This window comes from Strix uralensis, chromosome 20 (assembly GCF_047716275.1).
Source record: "Strix uralensis isolate ZFMK-TIS-50842 chromosome 20, bStrUra1, whole genome shotgun sequence".
Classification (NCBI taxonomy): domain Eukaryota; kingdom Metazoa; phylum Chordata; class Aves; order Strigiformes; family Strigidae; genus Strix; species Strix uralensis.
In genome coordinates, this window is record NC_133991.1 from 11,404,850 (window position 1) to 11,425,994 (window position 21,145).

The window sequence follows — 21,145 nt, forward strand, 5'->3', positions numbered from 1 at the left end:
GTGCGATGAAGAGCTCTCTCTGCCGCTGGGGACTGGGTTTTGTGTGGAGGATATCATGGTAAACAGTAAAAAAACCAAGTTTCCATTAAAATGTTGGGAGTATGGTATGCTTCTACTGCTGTGAACCAGAGAGGATTGTACCGATAGGTGGGTAAAAAATTAAAGTTTTAAAATATGTTGAAATGTTTTGTTAATTCTGGTCATATAAAGAATTGTAATAAATAGTGCCTGAAATGAAAACATGTTTTTAAATTTTTTTCTAAGACAGGGGATTATTCATGGCTTGCTACCTATGTAATATTTAAGAGGAACATACATTTCATGGAAATGGCATGCAAATGAAGGATGCTTTTTTTTAGTGTTTATCACTGTCATGCAACCTGTCAATCACAGTGTGACAGCTGCTTTTAAATTAACTCGGTTTTAGTAGATTTTACTGTTTCTCAGATGCATATTTTTGCTGAGAATGTTTACCTGTTCTTCCTTTACAGTATGAAGACTGTAGCTTGAATTCCTCTGTTTATACTTGTCTAATTCTTAGAGTATTGAACTAAGAAACACTATTCATAATTTTACAGATCTGAAAGACAAGTGATGAGGGAGACATAAAATAGCATATGGTAATAAACGGGTAGTATATGGTTAAATTTCACAGGTGCCTAATATCTCCATGTGATAAATAATCATATAATGCATTTAATTGACAAAAATGAGTACTTAGCCTAGAAACCCAGTCTGTTCTGATGTTTTGGACTATATTGTATATATAAGATACATTTTTTTAAAATAATCATGAGTTATTTAAAATTTGAACTATTGAATGAAAGCCCAGTCCACACTTCCTGATGTGATATGAACAGGCATTAGGAAGAAAAATTGGAAAGTTAAAATCCTTTATGTATATAAAACCTCTTTAGAATACGGCTTTTTTTTCATACACATTAGTATGTTTGGGTAATAAGTGTAGTCTGCTTTTATCATGCTTCATTTAAAATTCAATAACAAATATGATTATATGCATATATCTTAAATTGCAAGAGATTTCTTATAGTTTATGTTTATGGAGGAATAGATGGTGTACTACATATCCTGAGACTGATTTACAAGATTATGTGCAAAAAATCACTCTGGAGAAATCAAATTATGCAACAGCTGGCTTTTCAACTGCAGAGTTAAACTTCCATGTGTGCTGTAATCCAAAAAATTTTTCTGCATTTTCTGTAAGTAAAACTATTGCAGTGGGCTACAATTCATTGCTATTATGAATGAAAAATATTCTTTTGTCACATTTTTAGTTTTATTCGACCAAAGTTGTGTAAATCTAATCAGTCAGTCGAGCCACTGCTCGACAGAAATGCAGATATGATGCTTTCTGATAACCTTTGTTTTCTGAGATTAAAATTAAAATAATAAAGCAATAAAGTTAACATTGTGAAGTACAATTGAAAAAATGGAGTACAGCTAGCTTCTATAGATATTTGAGAAAGGTTCTCTGGCAAAATAAAACAATCTTTCGGTTCTTAATTACTAAAGGTAAATAATGCACCTGCCAGTGAAAGCAAGTATCTGCAGATTAACTCTTCCTGAAAGACAATGTGAGCTTCCTTATGTTTTTTGAATATTCTTAGTGTTGCATCATTTCAAGAGTGAAGTGCAACTAGCACATTTGTTCTCTTCCTCATAACAAAGGTAGATTAAAAGGAAAGGTAAATTAAAAGGAAAGTGATTTACATGCTCATGCTTAAGAGAGTTAGCATAACGCTTTTGTATTTGCTAATTAGAGCAATAATGTGTATGTGCAGTTCTTCTAAATGACAGTACAAACTTGCCCTTTATGTGCACTTGTTTAGGTAGTACAATAGTACTGTGATTTTCTTTGTGTACTTAAGGTTCCATCTCATAAAGTGGCTTTTACCTTTCATTTGTTGTTTTACTTTTTGTTTATTTCTATTCTTGGAACTCCATGAGTATACTTTTTCTTGTCTTTCCTGCAAAATACTGGTACTCTAGTCCTAATGTCATATCTCATGAGCTCTTTTTTACCAGTACTGTAGCACCCTGATACCTGTAGAGGCAACAAGATTGAGGGGAAAGTGTATTTTATGTGGTAGATTTTCTCTCATCTGTTGGTACGCTGACTGTTGTGGGGCAGGTATGTCATTAAATCATCAAGACATCCCTGTATTTCTTGGAACATACCAGATGCAGTTCTACATCACTTGACTGTTCTTAGGATCATGCAGCTGTGTACGTCTGTGGCGGTCCTAAGCACCTATGATATTCCTATATGCTGATCTTCAAAGAAATAACTATTCCTCTTTCTTGATTTCTTGTAGAATAACAGTCCTTTATATGTTTAAATTACTGCTTCCTTATGTATTGGGGACAGACTTTTCAGTAGGGTCTGTAGCAATAGGACAAGGGGTAATGGTTTTAAACTAGAAGAGGATAGATTCAGACTAGATGTAAGGAAGACATTTTTTATGATGGGGGTGGTGAAACCCTGGAACAGGTTGCCCAGAGATGTAGATGCTCCATCCCTGGAAACATTCAAGACCAGGTTGGACGGGGCTTTGAGCAACCTGGTCTAGTGGAAGGTGTCCCTGCCTGGGGCAGGGGGGTGGGACTGGATGATCTTTAAGGCTGCTCCTAACCCAACCCATTCTATGATTGCAACACATCCAAGAGCCAGGAGATGGTAAGCCAGATAAGGGAATTGATCCATCTAGGAAGGAGGGGAAGAGGAGAAAGGAAATCAGTTTAGTTTTGATTTTGGATCAGTTTTGTTACCTCACTTACTATGTAAATGCACAGTAGCTGATAGCGATGGAAGGGAAGATGCTGCAGCACGCGCTGGGGCTTAAGGGGGAAGGTGAACTTCCTCTGCTCAGCCTGAAGTTGTGTTAGCTTAACGTGACCCCAGAACTGCAGCTTTCGTGTGGGAGCTCTGCATGCTCGTATATGGTCTGTCTGGTGATGTATTGAATGTACAGAGGAAGAGGAGGACCTGTTTTCACTGGTGTTACTTTTCTAGTTCAGCTATCTGAAGTGTTTTACAGGAAGATGCGAACCCCTTCCACTCCTCCAACTCTACTTCAGATATTAATCTTTTGTTAAACTTTTTCCAAGCTTTCTACTGATGAGGGAAGGGTATTGTGTAGTTTTTGATGCCTTATACAATGTGCCTGCTGGGTAGTTACAACTAGTTCATGCTTACTGTAGGTTACCTAAGTTACTATTCTGATTAAATCACTACTCCTAATGACAGAAATAGGAAAAGAAATCAAAAGAATTTCAGTTGTGACATATAACTTTTTTTGAATCTTTTCTGTTCTTAAGCCTTACAGGATTATTATTGTTTCTGTAGGCTAAACCAGGTCAAATAGCTCAAGTTAAACCTATTAGAAAGCTGGCGTGGATTTAAAGACTCAGAATCATCTGGGAATGGGATCACACATAGTGGTTCTTAATATAGACAGCTTTGTCATTACATATCTATCTGAGAACCAGTTAATTTGCACTGACCTAAAGCAGTGTTGTGACACACTTGCATATGTAAAAAGGCTAAAAATATTGTTGAGCAGAAACTTAATATTTTTATATATATTTGATTTCAAGGATAAAACGTAAGGAGACCATAATTTGCATATAATGTTTTGAAAGAAAACACAAGTTCTTCCTCTGGCTATTTTTATTCACCTTTGCCTAGCACCTTGTTTTACTCACTGTTGGTTTTAGGGTTTTGGTTTTTTCCCCTTCTTTAAATTAGCTTGTGAGTTCCTCTGTATAAAGTGTCTTCTAGGTTTGTACAATCACTCCCCGATGTTGACTGGGTTTCTAAGTATGTCTATTGTATAAATAATAAAGTGAAACAAACTATTTTATATTTGGAAAATTAACGCTGACATACAATGTTTAAATGTCACATTAACATTTATCCTTATTACTGTATAAGAAGGCTAAAAATTTCAAATAGGAATTTTCCAAGATTAGCCAAGTACTTTTTTTTTTTTTTCTTTTTCCATCCATGAGAGTTCTGGGATTGTTTTTTAAATGTTACTGCATGTCCTTTTAGGGGATTTAAATATCGGATACTTTGGGAAAATAAGATATTGCACATGTAATCTACCTGTTCAGTTCATGAAGAAGAAATATGTGAAAATGAAGAGACTGTTGGAGCCTTTAGGAGTGGGAAAAGTTAATTTTTATATTCCTAAACACTTGTGATGATGTGTTGTAGATGTTGAACACCTAGATGGTGAATAGATAAGATGATTCTGTAGATAAAGAAGGTAAAATCAGACCTTTATTTCTCTACTGCTCATATTTTTAATTTTTATATGAAGGAGTCAGGCATAAAAAAATTATTATAATTTCTTTTTGTGACAAAATAATGCTACATTTTTATTTGGTACTGAATTCTAACATGATATAGATATTATCAAAATTCTATTTTATTTTTGTTGATTATACAGTGGAAGAATCTGACATCATCGATCTTGAAAAACGATACTGGCTGCTAAAAGCTCAATCAAGAACTGGACGTTTTGATTTAGAAACATTTGCCCCCTTAGTTTCCCCACCTATTCATCCATCTCTGAGTGAAGGTATGGAACTTCGATCAAACGTGCAAGGAAGTGATGTTGCTGTGGTGTTCAGTGCCTGATAGTCTATTGACGTGCAGATTTTATGGCTTTAAAACTGGGCCTATTTGAAAATGTATTTTAAACTTAAATTACAGAGGTTCATTCCACTGAGGTCTGAATGTTTGAAAATGAGAAGATGCCTGAGAAATCTCTATTTGTTGGGAAATCTGGAATGATGAAGGAAGTGATGCTTCTGTTTGTTGCATTCTTATTAGTTGTCAGGAAATACATCAAACTTTATATATGATTTGCCCTGTATTGCTTAGAATTTTTCATTGGGTTCCTTAAGATTCTGTAACGACAAAATACACTGCTGTCCCTGAATGAGATAAGAGAAGACCATTTTTAAACTGACAAATATGAGTTTTATCTATTAAAGGACAATTCAGCATGCAAGTCAGAAGTTGTATCATGCAGGCAATGAAACAGTCTTCCCTACTAGTGTAAGTTAAGGAAGATTTTGTTCAGAAGGCTTGGTCAGGAGGTTTGCATGGTGCAGTGCAGACATGTTAATAACCAAGCTGGTCTTTCAAGTTGAAGCCACTCTGGTAATAACTGGAGGTTGCAGTTGTCTAATTGCCATTTACTGCACAACATAAGGACAGTAAATAACATTCTACTTACATGCTCGTTTTTGTCTGCAGTCCTAAAGTGACAATGTTTTGCTACCAAATGACCAGCTTTACTGACAAGTGGCAGCAGTAAGAAGAAAATGGGAAATTCTTCTGCAGTGGGTGCAAGCTGTTAAAACTCCAGAACTTATGTTCAGTTCAATAGGGATATTGAATCTACTTAGTGCTATAAATTTATACAGCTGCTGTGGGGAAACTTGAATGGTTTTTGGTCATTCTGTATGTCTTCTGTGGGTAATGCAACTGAGTCGTCACTAAAAAAAAAATAATTCATGGGATTAAAAAAAAGTTATATGCGCTGAATGAATAGAAGTCTTAAATCCTTTGAAGGCTGGTAACTAAAGTTCCTAACTCCCTTAGGGCCGAATTTACAATGGTATTCAGTGATTTTCAAAGGAGTTTCTATCAGGCACTTTGGAAAAGCCAAAACATTTGGCATCTGAGTACCTTTACTATTTTTTCCTTTGGCTTTTGTGAAAGTGCTTGTGCTGACCATACTGGCTTAGATGTACCCTCTCTAAATCAGGCATTCCAAGAAAGGTGTGAGAATAAGGCTGCTGTTCAGAATTCTTGATTCCTTCTCCACCCTACCCCCGGTGTTGTCTAGGCATACCTGAGTGATCTAATTCACCTTTAAAATGGTGTTAAAGTCATCAATTATCTTTATTACACTTTGTAAGAATTAGTTATAATCATAAGTGTTCGTACTTCTCCTTGAAAGTGTTAACCATTAACGCTTCATGTAAATGCTAAGTAAGATTGTCAGCTCTTTCAGCCAGATGCTGTAACAGGAGATGCTTTTGTGATTTGCAGGTTTGTTTAATGCGTTTGATGAAAACCGAGACAATCACATAGATTTTAAAGAAATTTCCTGTGGGCTCTCAGCATGTTGCAGGGGACCCTTGGCAGAAAGACAGAAGTGTAAGTATGAGAAATGTTAACCGTTAATTTTAGAGAAGTTTTTCAGTTTGAGCAATGAAGTTGAGTTGTTTCCATCTTTTTGGAAATTTTTCCACTGAACAAGTGTATGTCTGTGAGAGGTGACAGACATCAAAACTGTAAAAAATAAAGGAATTTTACATATCAAGGCTTCCTTTTATAAAGGGTGATTAAACCTAATTCTGTATATTTTATCAGTTTTCCATAGCTTCATGTAAATTGTCATCCTGTTTGGTGAAAAAAAAAAAAATTCAGAAGTTATTTTGCAGTGTCATGTATTATGGTGCAGAAGTGTATATCTCAATATAGAAAGTGCAAACACCTATTCATTAAATATAATATAATATAAAACGAATGTCCTTGTTGATTGACTTGTGGTAAATAGCATGTTCTGCCTTGTTTACTGTCCAGCTTTCAGCTGTCTCCCTGCAAGGTTCTTGTGTTTTGAAATAACCTTTGTTCCGTACTTTTCCAAAGCCATATTGCTGCAACTTAAAAGCTATCATTCACTGGAAATTTCTGGATGCACATATGTTCCCTGCTATGTCACATCAGAAAACACAGCACAGAATTGCAGGAATCTAGATTTCAGTTTATGAAACACAGCTGCTCCATTTCCTCACTACAACACATGCATCCTGCCTCATCAAAACTGTCAGCACTAAATCATGTTCTTGTGACTCTGCAGACTTACATTCTGCAAGGAAAAAAAAAAAATGTTGAGTAGTTCTGACATAGAAAAGTAATTTCCTTTTTCTCAGTTTGCTTCAAGGTTTTTGACATTGACCGGGACGGTGTGTTGTCTCGCACTGAACTTAAAGAAATGGTGGTTGCACTTTTAGAGGTCTGGAAAGATAACCGTACTGATAAAATATCTGTAAGTTATATTTGGGTTTTTTATTCATTTGTATCTGTGTCATACAGTCATCCTTCAAAAGTAGGAGTGTGAATGTTGTTTGAACATGGTTTCAGTGAAATACAGGCTTCCTTGAACTACCTTAGTAGGAGTATTGATAACTGGATGTAACTTACCTCATGTAACTTTGGCCATTAACCAGAGCAGAATGATTTGACTATAATGCATGCTGTTTGATATAAAGAAACCTTAAGTACAAAAGTACAACTGTCTGGAAGCACTCAGCTGGAATTACATAGAGGTATCATCAGCATTTCTTACAGTTATATTTTCATTCTGAACACATGCAGATCCAGAGTGCTGTGAGAATTTAACTCTGTTTTCTAATCCTTTTGTTTGTTAAGGAATTGGACATGAGTTTGTCTGAAATTGTAGAAGATATTTTGAATATGCATGATACCACAAAGGTAGGAATTTGCTGTTTTTCCTTGTCATTTTTATACCCTAGTATCTTCAGTTTATTTATAAGAAGGAAAAGAAAATCTTGTGCTTCCTTTAAAGCAGAGATGTGTCAATAAAAGAATGTCTTTCAAGAAATGTCAGTTTTCCATTAAAATTTTCCACATTGTTATGTGAGAGAAAGAACATATTTGAATTTTATAAGCCATTTTTATATATGAAACTAAACAAAAAATACATAACCAGATGAAATTAATTGGAAGCATATACCGTTTGCAAGGCTTTGCTGTGCATAATTAATAGCAGTTTTAAATCTGATGCTTGACTTTTGTTCTGGAGAAACTGTTCTTTTGTTTCATGGTAAAAATGATCTTGTGAAAAAAGGGGTAGTGCATTAATATTTCTTTATATTTTATGCTATGTAAAGACACATTATCCTTCTATGCTGGAACAGAACTGTATTAATTCAGTAGTGACTTATGCATTATCATTATCAAACTACTTTGCAATAATATTATATATGACCAGTGAACTATATACGATGATATTGTTTCAGAGCTAAGTATGCATAAAACTATGGAGACATCTGTCATGACTGTCATGACACACAGCAAAGAGTCTTAGTTTATATTGTGCTTTATAGTTAGCTGTAAATCTTTAATTATGTTCTTGCTTTTTCAAGATAGGTACTATCATCTGCAAACAATATAGGGGAAGTTGTTTCCATTATTTCATCCTTTGCTTCACTAATTAGGAAGAGTGTCTGAAAACTATAAATAATTTAAGAAAAACTATAAAGAACGTCTAGAAATGCTTAATTACTTGTTTGAATAGTTGTCTTGCCTGCTTATACTCCAACAAAGTGGTGGGCAAATATTTTATTATAATTCTTTCATTAGCAAAGCAGTAGAAAATACAGCTTCAGTGAGCTCTTTCTTTCATCCTTTGAGGTTTTTATTCTTTGCTTTTCTAAAAAGGGTAGTTTATAAGCAAACGTATAGCAGTCTCGTTTCCACAAAGAGGTAAAAAAGAAGATTCATTTGAATGTAGTGCTGGAAAGAGCTGATGATGCAGTAATTACATAAATTACTTAACCTCTTTGTTAGCTTTGACCTGTGTGAACTTTGGAGAAAATGGTTTGTAAGAAGAGGCAGAGTAACTGCCACTGCGTTAAAAATGGCCATGAATTATATTAAAATGCACATACAAAAAATTGCTCTTGTCACTGAATTGTTAAAAATCAGAAGGTCCTCTGACATTGGTCAGTGTTATGCTACTGTAACTTTGCAAGTGATTAAGAATTAATAGGACTTGTGTTGTAAGGTAAGATCATAAAGACTTGATGATCCAAAATAGTTTTTCTTAACCCGCAGAGGAAGATGGTGGGTTTCTGAGTGGATGCAAGTATCTACATGTGCAGAACTTACTTGGATGATCAAAGACTTAGATTGTCTTAGTCTTGTTTTGTTTCCTACAAAGTGATTGCCCTGAGCAGTCCTGTACCGCTTCTGCTGGTTTCATGGTTTGAGAAAGTACCACTACTGCAGTTGGGCATGAGTACTAAACCTGAATGATGGAGGGCAGGAGAAAAGGTTACGTGTTCGGCCTCTGTACTCTTTCTGGTTCTCTGGGTTTCATATGTTATGCTAAAACTGAATTTTTCTTCTTTCACTGGATCAAATTTTATTATTCAGAGTGGTAGTTGCTAATTTTTATCAAATCACTGGCTTTGTCATGCCTTGTATGACACATTTAATGAGAATTTTAATAAAAATAGGTTAATGGTTTGATGGTTTTTCCTTCCCCTTTCCTTTTCCTCCCTTTGACTAAGCTTGGACACCTCACCCTGGAGGACTACCAGATATGGAGTGTGAAGAGTGCACTTGCCAATGAATTTTTAAATCTACTTTTTCAGGTATGTTTAGAGGAAACTTAAGCTTGAAAATTACGGTAATTTAATCAGGAGCTTTTGGTGTGTCCATGAAGTGCAGCATCAGTGTTCAGCCAACACGCTTACAGTTTTGTCTGTTGCAATAAGTTATGTGGTTTTGCAGTTGTGCCCTACCTTGATGGAATGATTCTCTACTTGATTATTATTCTTTTCAGTGTATGGAGATGCCTAAAGCATAATTTGTTGAAGTGAACATAATGTACTGTTTATGAAATGAAATTTCAAGTGTATCAGCAGTTATATTTTCAATTAGAAAAAGGCTGTGTTCGTAAACAGTTGTTCTTGCAAATCTTTGCCAAGAAAGTGACACAGGAAATGAGAAAAAGTATTGCTAACTCTTTACAACCACTTTCCCTTTACATTTTCTGTTAAAGCCGTCTAAGGAACCTTTCATTGCTTTCTTAATGAAGCAGTGCTTGAGAGCTGTGATATCATATCACTATTGTGTTGCAGAAGCTGAGGATTAAGAGTGTACTGAATTTGTTTTTAATTGAGCTTGAATTGGATTTTTATAAATCCTTAAAACAGTCATATTTTAGTGCTGGCTCACTTTGTGCAGAAAATAACCCCCTAAGAGTATTTTCATTCACTGCAGTTTGTTCCCTACCCATTTTCTGTAGAGGTTAATACTTGGAGTTTAAATAATAATAATCCTAATGGAGCCTTGAAGATTTGCCCTAATTTAGTATTCACCTCCAGCCCCGTATGACAGTCTTGGTTCTTCTGGGGAGGGCCAGGGAGAACCAGTGCGCTCTGTTCTCATCTTGCCAGTGAAGCTTCATCAGTTACAAGGTCAGGTTGTAGCAGAAAAGTATTTCATCAGAGAGAAGCTGTGTGGTTTTTTAAAAAAATAAATAATTGTTGTGAGAGGCTGCCTGAGTAGCATACTACTGCTTCTCCTGTTTCTGATCCTAGACTACTTTATAAATTGTATTTTGAACTATGCTTTTTCAAGAACTTCAGGGTGACTGAGAGTATTCTGAGGCCATCAGCTACACCACAGCTGAAACGAATAAAATCAGAAAGTTCTACAAATTCTTTTTATCTCTAATTGCATCAGGTTTTGCTTACATTGCAACCTTTTCAAGGAGGGCTGTCTTTACTTCTGGACTGTCTGGCATCAAGTATCCTATCATAATTTAATATTGATGAACTAACAAATATCTATGCAATATTGAGGTAGAATGAATGAACATTTTATGATTACACATCACCATTTTTACACGTTGCTTGTTGGAGGACTCATTTACAATATTTTTTTTCTCCTGACAGAGCTGCTACATTTTCATTTTAGATTTTTAGTTTTATTTCCTTTGATAACTTTATCACATGAGGCACCCTCATCTCATGCTTCAGGCTCAACAGCATGCTCACACAGGACAGAGTCTGCCATTGATTTGTCTGAGCATTTGAACTGTCATGAGCTTGTGTGTCTCATCTGCAGGCAGAAAAGCTAAGTAGTCTGAGTGGAGCGCCTTGGGAAGCTTGTCAACAAATTGGTTTGTTTGTGGCGGGGTTAGTTTGTATGAAGAATCTGATACTAGCACAGTGTTACATGAGTTTAGAAAGAGACATCAGAGCCAGCTGTGTTGTGTGTGCTGGAAAATCTGTTGCTTCCCAGCAGCTAATGGCCTTTGTTTTATTCAGAATGTGAAATGGTCTCTCACACTGTAATATAAATTTAAATAAGATATCTCACCAGTCATTAGAAATCTCCAGCTGAGTTGCAAATTGATAGCCTCAAAAGAGACATAAGGAAAAGACTATAAATCATGTTATGAGTAGCAACCAATTTGAAAACCATCTTGGAGAGGAGACAGCTGACCCTCCTCCCTGCACTGGGAAACAAAGGCTCCTGCAGAGTCTGTTCTCCTCCGCTCTCGCTGCCGGCCGCAGGCCTGGGGCTGGGGAGCTGCTGGGAGAAACCAGCCAGACCCCACCGCAGCCGAGGCCGAGAGAGGAGTAAAATATTGGCCATCTGGGACTGCTGTCTTGTACTCAGAATAAAACGCCACCCAAATCAGGCAGCCATCTAGGAGGTGGTGCCTTTTTCATCTGTGCTTGATTCAAAAACAAAAAAAGAAGAAACAAATAGCATCAGTCATTCAGATGATGTCCTACGATTTTGAGTGCGTTTTCAGTGGTGACTGGTTGGTTGGACTGCTTTAAACTTCTCCCTCAGTCTCTTCATGTGCTTGTTTTCCTTTCAGTCCCTTAGATAACCACTTCTCCTCATTTTTCCCCTTTCCATTTTGTTTTTTTTTCTTTAACCTTTAGCTTATCCTCTTCCAACAGCTTGCATTTTCCCTGCATTCTCCCCGTTCCTCATTCCCTCTCTCCAGTACATACAGACATCTTAACTTTTTGTATATCTGATCCGTGTCAGTTAACTGTGATCTTTCATAGTGTGTGCTTCAGACCTGAAAATACTGGAAATTCATTTTCTGTTCACCTTAATTTGTCTTGGGGCATTTGACATTCTTGGTATCTTTGTCTTAACAGTAGGAACAGTTTGTGAATCTCATAGCTCAAAAGACTTCTTTAGTGATTTGTTCAATTTTAGGTAATCTTGCTACATAATTTAAAAGCATTTTCTGAAAAGTCCCATTAGGGTTGTTCTTTTCTTTCATTTCCCTAATGCTTGTTTCATAGTAGTGAAATTCTTGACAAGAATTACTTTTTTTTTCCAGGTGTGTCATATAGTTTTGGGGCTACGACCTGCCACTCCAGAAGAGGAGGGACAGATCATTAGGTGCGTGCTTTGTTCAGAATCTTTAATGGGTTTCAGAATCACCTTTTAATATCTTCAGAAGGACTGTAATTTTCCTGTTTCAACTAGTACTTCATGTTGTTCATTCTTTATGTGCAGAGGCTGGTTAGAAAGAGAAAGCAGGTATGGCCTTCAGCCAGGGCACAACTGGTTTCTTATTGCAATGCCATGGTGGCACCAGTGGAAAGAATATGTCAAATACGTAAGTATAATAATAACAACGTGTACTCAACAAGTGATTTCTTTGTAATTGTGACTGTGCTGATGAAAAAAGAGTGTGGAGCAATTGACTGCTGAACCAATAATGCTTGAAATTAAGCATCTCCTGTCTCTTGGTGGAAAATAATTGTTTTGCTGAATCATTGTCACATGGTGAGCTTTTCACTATAATTTAATTAAACTGTCATCTCTTTCTGTACTTTCTTTCATCATTCCTGCATGTCAAAATATTTTTTGAGTAAAAACGTACTTTCACAATAGTACCTCCCTTAAGTCTTCTGATCCATTTGATAATAAAGCTACCTGTTTTGGTTTTGACTTTGCTTGGGCTGCAAATACTGTGCATTTTCTGGGCAGATAAATGAGGGAATTGGTATAATTTGGTTTATAGGCAATGATGAAAAATAGTTCAGTACCTCATGGTAATCACAGGAGTCCTACTAAAACCTTATAGTTACAGGGTGCTCTTTAATACTATTCAACTAAAATATTCAAGTTAAAACATCACTATGAATTTTACAAAACAAAGCATATTTAATTAATAAAATTTAATTGAGGTGGAGATATTCTTTGCATGTTATACAAGTGAAATAAACTATTTCTCAAGAGTTTTATATAGTGATAAGTAATCATATAAGTATTTGAGTTGTTTTATAAATAACTAAAAATTTGCATAAAACTGCAATGTATGCATTAACCAACCATGTAATTAGTTATTCTTTGTGCACAATGAATTGGATAAATGATGGCTTAAATGCCTGAAATGCTAGGTAATTTGGTCCTTGTTGTAGTAGATGTTCACATGATTTCATACCTAATCCTTCACATAGTAACACAATGCCGTTAGTCACTCTGTCTACCTCTCGAGCAAAGAGAACACTCAGATTTTCAGTGAAACTCTATAAATGATTACTGTAATTCCAACATATATTTTAGTCTTATTTTTGTACTTTTAGCTTTACTGTACAGATTTCTTATTTGACAAGATACTGTGTTTAGTGATGTGATAAATAGGAGACAACATAAAACAGGAAACACCCCTTTTTTCCAGTGTTGTTACAGTGATGTTCATTGCATGGATTTTCTTTTTTCCTCTCCTAAGGCTCAGTTAATTCCCTTTTTTTTTTTTCTGTTTTCTCATTTATTGCCATTTCTTGTTGTGACTGGTGCTGTAAATTGGGTAGGATTCTTCTTACATCTTGCCTGTACCAGGCAGGCAAGTTATGCTGTTGGGGGGGATGCAGATTTTTTTCTGCACCTTTATCTTGCCCAAGTGTGAGCCAGATTGGCTTTGCAATGCTGTTTCTTCAAAGGAAACAACAGAACTTTGTTTCAAAACAAAGTTAGGGAAGGGTAAAATGCTGCAGGTTTGAGGAAAGAATTTTTTTTGTTCTTCTGCTTGTTGTTCTCATTTAACCATATGAAATTCAACAAGGACAAATCTTCAAATATGTATAATTATAGCTGTCTAAATGGTTGTCTTTTTGTGTATCTAGATAGAGAAAATAATTCTGGTATTTCACAATTTTTACATTGTGCAGAAGAGATCATTTGATTGGTTTAACAGTTTTGGCTGTTTGTTGCTGCAGATTTTTTGTCAGTAGATGTAGAAAGTATGTATTTCTCTATAAAGCTCGTTGTGATATGCAAAAGTGGTCATGTAGCTGTGAAATTTGGTGATTGGTTTGGCTGATGCTAAACATCTCTGATTGGCTTATAATTGACTTTTCTACTTGCCTACTAATTTTAGGATGCAAACCCTGTTGTGATAGAGCCTTCATCTGTCTTGAGTGGAGGTAAGAATTCACTCGTAACTGCTGCAGCCAATACTTCAGAACAGGGAGAAGACAAAATGGGAGGTCTTAATTACTTCAGTGCAACAGAAGAAAAGTTTTCAGATAATATTTCTACTGCATCAGAAGCCTCAGAGACTACTAGCAGCAGTAAGCATAACATCTTATTTCCTTGGAGGTTTAATGTAGAACAGGTTTTGAGAAAACTACATACTGCATGGATTCCTCCAGGCAAAAAGATAACACAGTTTAGATTGCAGAAGTGGCCTACGTGTGGACGTCGGTGAATTACTAGAATTTTTTAGTCTGTGGTGGATCAACAAGAAAGAGTCTTGTTTAAACAGTAATTCATCTTTTATGCTATGATTAGTTTCCAGAATTGTTTTCAAGACAGTTTTTGTCCTATCATTTGTTTTCTGTGTGGATTTTTTTTCCCCTCTTCACATTAAGTTGTTTCTAGCTCATACCTAGTTGGTATTGCACTATGTTTTGCAATGAGATGACCTCAGATACTATAAAAAGGAAAGAAGCTGAAAAAAAATTAGGAAAAGCATAGTTATAGTTTTACAGGGCATGTGATCTAAATGAGTTTATGCAGATTCTAGGAGCCATCTTTGTGAAAGAAGAGATTTTAGTGATGATTTTCAGTCAGTTCTTGTGAGAATTGGAGACGTGGGTTGTTTTTTTTTCTTATACGACATCTGAATGTTGCATCTGGTATTTTAAAATCTGTATCTTAAAACTGTAACTTCAATTTAAAGTAGATAAATGACTGTTGATCATTTTTGGGGTAGGGGTTGGGGGTTATAGAGGAAGGGCAGGAAGGGAGACAAGTTTTAGTTTAAAGGTTCTTTCTTCTTTTTAGCCTGAAATTTAGATTGGGTTCTGCATAACTAAAGGAGGTTCTGTAAGAATAAAAACATTTGCATTTTCAGGGAGAAAAAATAAAAATAAGGCGTTATTGCATATATATTCAGTTTTGTATATAAAATTTTCAGAAGTTTGATATTCAAACATCCAGATAACAAGCAAATGCCAAACACATTTGCTTATGCAAACCTAGTTAGGCTGTTTTCAAACCAGTATATTTGTAAGTATCTGCTTTGATATCTGGATCTCATATATTCACTTCTTTCCCTTTTCTGAGAGTAATAGTGTATTTGTCACTGTAGTTTGGAAGAGTTGCATGTTTTACTGAAGTATGAATAGGATAGCAACCTTCTTCAACAACCTTTTTTAAAAACAAACAAACAAAGGATACAAGAATTTGACTCATTCATTTATGGTTTATGGAGTCATGACCAGAAACAGACTTTTTTTTTTTCCCTTGTATTCTGTTACAGATACTCTGTACCCTGGCACACCAGGGACTGATGTATGTTTTGCTAGGCAGCATAATACTTCGGACAATAATAACCAGTGTTTCCTTGGAACCAATGGGAATACTTTGCTACAGCTTAATCCTCAGAAACCAGGAGCTATTGATAACCAACCCCTAGTAACACAAGAACCAGTGAAGGTAAATGTGTCTGAATCATGTGAATATAGGAAAAGTATCTTTTAGTGTACTTTTATCACAGCTTTTTATGTGGTTTTTTTTCAGCTAGTGGCTTAATTCTAAATTAACACTGCTTTGTCATAACAAAATTTCAGTTTCTTACTCTTATTTTAAGAGGAAAAAGTTGTATTCTACTTCTGAGGCTACTGTTGAGTGTTTTGTGAGAAGCATTCAAAATGTTCTTAAAACTTACAAATGGAAAAGGCATTTATGAAAACACAACTTTTACCTTTAAATGTAAAATAGTTTAATAATTAAACCCTTCTGTGTTTTCAATCTAAATAGAAGAGTTTATTGCTGTTCCGTAAAACCAGAAAATAGTTAAATAGTAAAAGCAAGCTGACAGTTTTTCCATTATTCACACAAACAAAATGTAAAACACAGACCAGCACCATCACTGATGAGCATAGATCAGGTTTCTCTATGCAGTGTCTGAAGTTGTCGGAGAAGGTGACACGAGGGAAACCTATTACGAATTGTATGCTGGACAGACTTTTAGAGAAATATTAAATAGTGAAACTTGAGCGTTAAGTACTGTTAAACTTAAATACCATCTTTCAGTGTGAAAAGCAGTTGTTAATTGCTACTTAGAAGTTTTTTAACAATTAAAAAGTGTCCTGTGTTCATGAACTACAATCGTTGGAGCTGTATACTATTTATTCCGCTTGAGATTTAACAAAATCCCTTTTTATTTAAAGGCTGCATCATTAACAATGGAGGGTGGAAGATTAAAGCGATCTCCACAACTGATTGAAGGAAAGGACTACATAATGGTGCCAGAACCAGTTTGGAGAGCACTTTACCATTGGTATGGAGCAAATCTGTCCTTGCCCAGGCCGGTAAGTTGTGATTATAGGCACTTTTTGCTTGCCATAACCACCGAGATAATGTAAACCACTTAATGTGTCCCAGCTTCTGCCCATTGTACAAGGTAATAATTTATGGTCATCTCCCACTTCATCCAAAATGGATAGTCTAAAGGAAAAGCCTTGAAGAGCAAGCTGGGAAAACGCAGTCTCAGGAAGGGACATGGCTAGGAAGTTGTGGATATTTGCCAAGAGGTTTGCAGCACAATCCCCAGGAGATATTGCAACAGGACAGAAGCGCTGCTCAACTGATCATGATTACTAAAGCAGACAAAAGTAAACTTGGGATCAGTTTAAAAGACTTGTCATCAAAACACTCATCTTTAAAAGCTAAGATAAATTTTAAACTGGTCTGCAAAACCAATAATATTAAAACTGGGGCACCTGCGACTTTGAAAATGCATTTTTTCTCTCTTAGAATTTGATGAAGTGGGGGGAAGGTAACAATTGCTGTCCTTCAAGCTCAGTGTCATAGAAAACACAATGTGCAAGATTTGGTGAAGTTCGGAAAAGCAGATAACAATAGGTGATCCCAGTGAAGAAAACAGGCAAAGGCTATTCTTTGTCAAAATGGTTGCTCAGAAACTCTTCTGAGCTGTAGCTGCCAGCTGCAGGAGTAGGTATTCCTAAAAAGAATTTGCTATGAGTGTATCAGCTCTTGAGTACTGCACAGACTGGTGGTGCTGTTCAGCTTCTAGTCGAAGGGTTTTCAATACAGCATTTATCATAAGCAATTCCACAAGAAATAGATGCTAAAACTGAGTTGGCATCTACTGTCTAAGGCTGCATCAGCATGATTCTGGCCAGCTGTGTTCAGTGCTAAAAGCAAAGACCAGGAATCTCACCCGATACACTCATCCAGTCTGGCCCCTCTTGTTTTAGTTCTTCAGTTTTCATTTTTGTTGCAGATATTATGTATCGTGGCCATGTGAATACCATTTGTTATTTTGAGCATATCATATATTAAAAATAAATAGTTCTTTTGTGTCATTCTTCTTTTAGTATTATGGTAATTGCCTTTATTTTTTCTAATGAGTAACTAAAAATCTTACTGGTGAGGCAAGTGATGATCATTCTCATTCTTCAGCACAAAATCAGTAACGCTCCTCCAAACATATGAAATACTCATATGTCAGCAAATAATTCATATGTAGTTAATTTTCACATTTCTTACATTCGACTGCAAGCAGGAAAGCCAGTGTATCTCACAAAAATTGTGAAATAGTTTTACAAAACAATTAACATAAGTATTTCCATTGTATAATAAAAATGTATTTACAGATTGGTAATACTGCATTTTTATGTCAACAATTATTTAACTGCCTGTAGTCACTTAAAGCCTTGTAATAAAATGAGCTAATTAGCAAGAGCCTATCAAAGATAAGGTTGTATTTGTACTTGTTTGCATAAAAGTTTTTTTTAAAAAAAAAAAGGAAAAAAACTTGAACTGAAATTGACTTTTTGTAACTAACACTAGTATTTGCTGTATTAAAGCTGTAGTCTCTTTAATTAAAAATTAATTTGGGGCACAATGCAGAATGTATTGCAGAATATAATTTTCAAATGTGAAAGTGCTATATATTAAATGGAATTGACTAAGTGGACTAAAAATTAGGCCGTTATCCCAGTGAGATTTTTTTTTTTTTTGGTTGCAGTTAAACAGCAACAATGTTTCTGAAAGAGAAGCAGTAATTATATAGCAATAGCCATTGTTGAATCATATAATTTACTCACTATTTATTGAGCTATCTCTCTGTTTCTCTGTGTGTAATACTGGAAAACAATTAACAGGTCATAATCATTTGGAGCTAAAGCTGGCATGCCTTGAATTATAAATAATGAATTTATTAAAAAGGCTGATATTAGACGCAAGAAACTTTGATGTAATTTGGTCAGTTCACTCTTAGAGACATTGGAAAGTTTCTTCAATTTCTGTTGAGTATATTCATTCCATGTAGTGGTTGGTTTATTCTCTGTCAGGTAGTCTCTTACGGGAGCTACACTTTAAAAAAGGAAGCGAGGGGAATTTTTTGATGGTAGCAGCAGAGATTAGGTGGTTGGTGTCACAAATACTCAGTGTCAGAAATGGGAGAGAATTAGCTGTATGATTTTTTTTGATGATTTGGTCTGTTAGCTGTAGTACTGACAATTATTTTACAGTGAAAAACTCACCAGCTTCTGTTACCCTCCTCCCACACATTCTCCATGGAAACAAACACCTTTTATGATCCAGAAAAGGCCAGATCTCTTCATAGACAAACTAATGTGCTTGAGATTTTTGCAATAGGGTCATTAGAAAAGCGATTTCCATTCAGAATGAGAGAATTAGTTTGGGTATCCTGTCTGAAAAAAAAATATAAATAATGTATGTATAAACTGTAGCTTTTCAGTCCATAATTAAGGAATATTTTGACACTTCAAGTTCAAATTTGACACCTGAATTCTTGAAGACCATTTGATTACTTGCAACTGTGTATGCAGGCACTCACAGTCCCGGTCTCCCACCCCGCAGTAGGGACTATTGTGTTGTTTCTTTCCAGAAAATGTCATCACTATTGTTCTTGTTGTAACTGAAGTTTAATACCGTGGCATTTCAGTGCATTATATTGCTTCTCACAATTTAAGCTTAAGTGTTTTCTTCTGCTTCACATGGTCACAAAAATAGTGAACATTCCTGCCATTTATGTATGTCAATGTTTGGGCAGATCTAGATAGCAAAATCTTTAGAAATGGTGACTGAAAAAGCTGCAAGTCATGTTCTGGGGTACTTTCAGCTTTTTCTATCAACATATCAAAACACGACAGAAGTAGGCTTCAGTCTGTTCTTACAATATGAAGGTTTTAATTCAGTCCTGTAGTTCAAAAAGTTCAGAGCAAATGTCTTACTCGGCATGTGTGAGTTTTTTCAACAGTTGTGAAACTTTTATATTTTGAAGTATATACTGACTTGAATTAATGAGGTTGATTGTAGATTCACATTGTTTCAGGAATTATAAAAATGTTGTGTTGTACGGGAAGCTATGCTCCACTAAATAAGGTGTTTCCTTTTGACAGTCTGCAACTAATAAGCTTCAGAAAGTGCTTAGGAATCAGGAAATTGTTGTTTCTGTGGATATTTGCTTAAGACCCCGTAAGAAGTTCAGAAGATTTCTCATCTCCTAGTAAAACATAGTTTATTTTTTTAACCATCTGCTTTAATCGTTACTTCCTGTTCCTGTTGGGATTTCCTACCCGTTTCGAACAGCGGTCTCTAAAATGTGTTTTAAACATCTTTACTAGGTGATCAAAAACAGCAAAACAAATGTGACTGAACTAGAGTTATTTCCTCGCTATCTGCTCTTCCTGAGACAGCAGCCTGCCACTCGAACGCAGCAGTCAAACATCTGGGTGAATATGGGTATGATGAGCCTGAGAATGTTTCCTCAGCATTTACCTAGAGGTAACTTAAGAATGCAGCAAGAATACAAGTGTGCAGTTTCTAAGAAAGCGAGACCCACAGCTCTAGAAGCTTGCTGCCACTGTGCTTGTACACCAGCTAATCAACTGTCAGGCACAATCAGCATTTGGTAAAGATTTAAAGGCTTTCCTCCTATCTTTTCTTGAAAGGGAGAGGCATGAGGGAGCATTTTCAGGGAAGTCAGTTAAGTTGCATAGTTACTGCAAATAGATTGGTGAGGTGAAAGTGAGAACTGAGCACTGCATAAACTGAAGGGCCAAGAAGGGCAGATCTGCTGAATCCTGTTGGTAGCTGATTTTGCAGCCATAGAATAGATGCATTTGTGTGTTGGGGTGGGTGTGTGTATCTGATAGTACAGGGGTGTAATAAATGAAATCACTGTTCAAGCCAACTGCATCTGAGTTGGGCAACTGGGCTCTAATGCCCCAAATAATTTAATACTCTTGAGAAAGCGATTGAATTAATGGCATATGAAGACTATTATTGGTGCAGTTTGGAAAGACAATTCAGTAACAAGTGTAAATATCCAACTAAATTGTGCCATAATTGCCATAATTGTGGTGGTAACGCTCACCAAAAGATTGTACAAGTAATGGGCTATAAGAATAATCTTTAGATGGCAGCTTCACATTTCAGCTGAAGAGTGTTGCAGGATTTGTTTTCCGTTACCAGTTTGTATGCACAGTTGCATACTTGCCTTGCACAACAGGTTTGAAGAAATACCTGATGTTCACATGCATGTGTGTTTGGTTGGATACACACAGATATATGCAGCCACAGTAACATCTGTCCAGAAATGGGCTCACCTGACTACTGAAAACTAAATCTTTTAGCCTTGCTAGTGTTAGCCTGTGTTTAAAAATCTCATGCAGATGCTCAATTTTTCACTGCTTTGGTAGAATCTAAAATGTAACGATAGCAGCTGCCTGCTTGATCAAGTTCCGCTACAGAAACTGCCTGCTACCCAAATTCATTTTTCCTACTTGACCTAATAAAATG

The 21,145-nt window shown here is 35.9% G+C and overlaps 1 protein-coding gene across 7 annotated transcripts in view; it reads left to right on the plus strand.

Moving 5' to 3' along the window:
* Positions 1-21,145, plus strand: part of USP32 (ubiquitin specific peptidase 32) — an 86,238-nt gene that overhangs the window by 41,356 nt on the left and 23,737 nt on the right. For 5 of the 7 annotated variants that reach the window (XR_012631759.1, XR_012631760.1, XR_012631761.1 and 2 more), the window contains exons 6-16: positions 4,476-4,607; positions 6,092-6,199; positions 6,979-7,094; positions 7,478-7,540; positions 9,364-9,447; positions 12,174-12,235; positions 12,353-12,455; positions 14,223-14,415; positions 15,609-15,784; positions 16,522-16,662; positions 19,969-20,128. Coding sequence is in view for 4 of the 7 variants with exons in the window: in XM_074890675.1 (XP_074746776.1) it covers positions 4,476-4,607; positions 6,092-6,199; positions 6,979-7,094; positions 7,478-7,540; positions 9,364-9,447; positions 12,174-12,235; positions 12,353-12,455; positions 14,223-14,415; positions 15,609-15,784; positions 16,522-16,662; positions 19,969-20,128 (1,338 nt within the window). In the remaining 3 variants the exon portion in view is untranslated. The remainder of the gene's footprint in view (positions 1-4,475; positions 4,608-6,091; positions 6,200-6,978; positions 7,095-7,477; positions 7,541-9,363; positions 9,448-12,173; positions 12,236-12,352; positions 12,456-14,222; positions 14,416-15,608; positions 15,785-16,521; positions 16,663-19,968; positions 20,129-21,145) is intronic. The other 2 variants (XM_074890678.1, XM_074890676.1) reach the window with 2 other exon arrangements.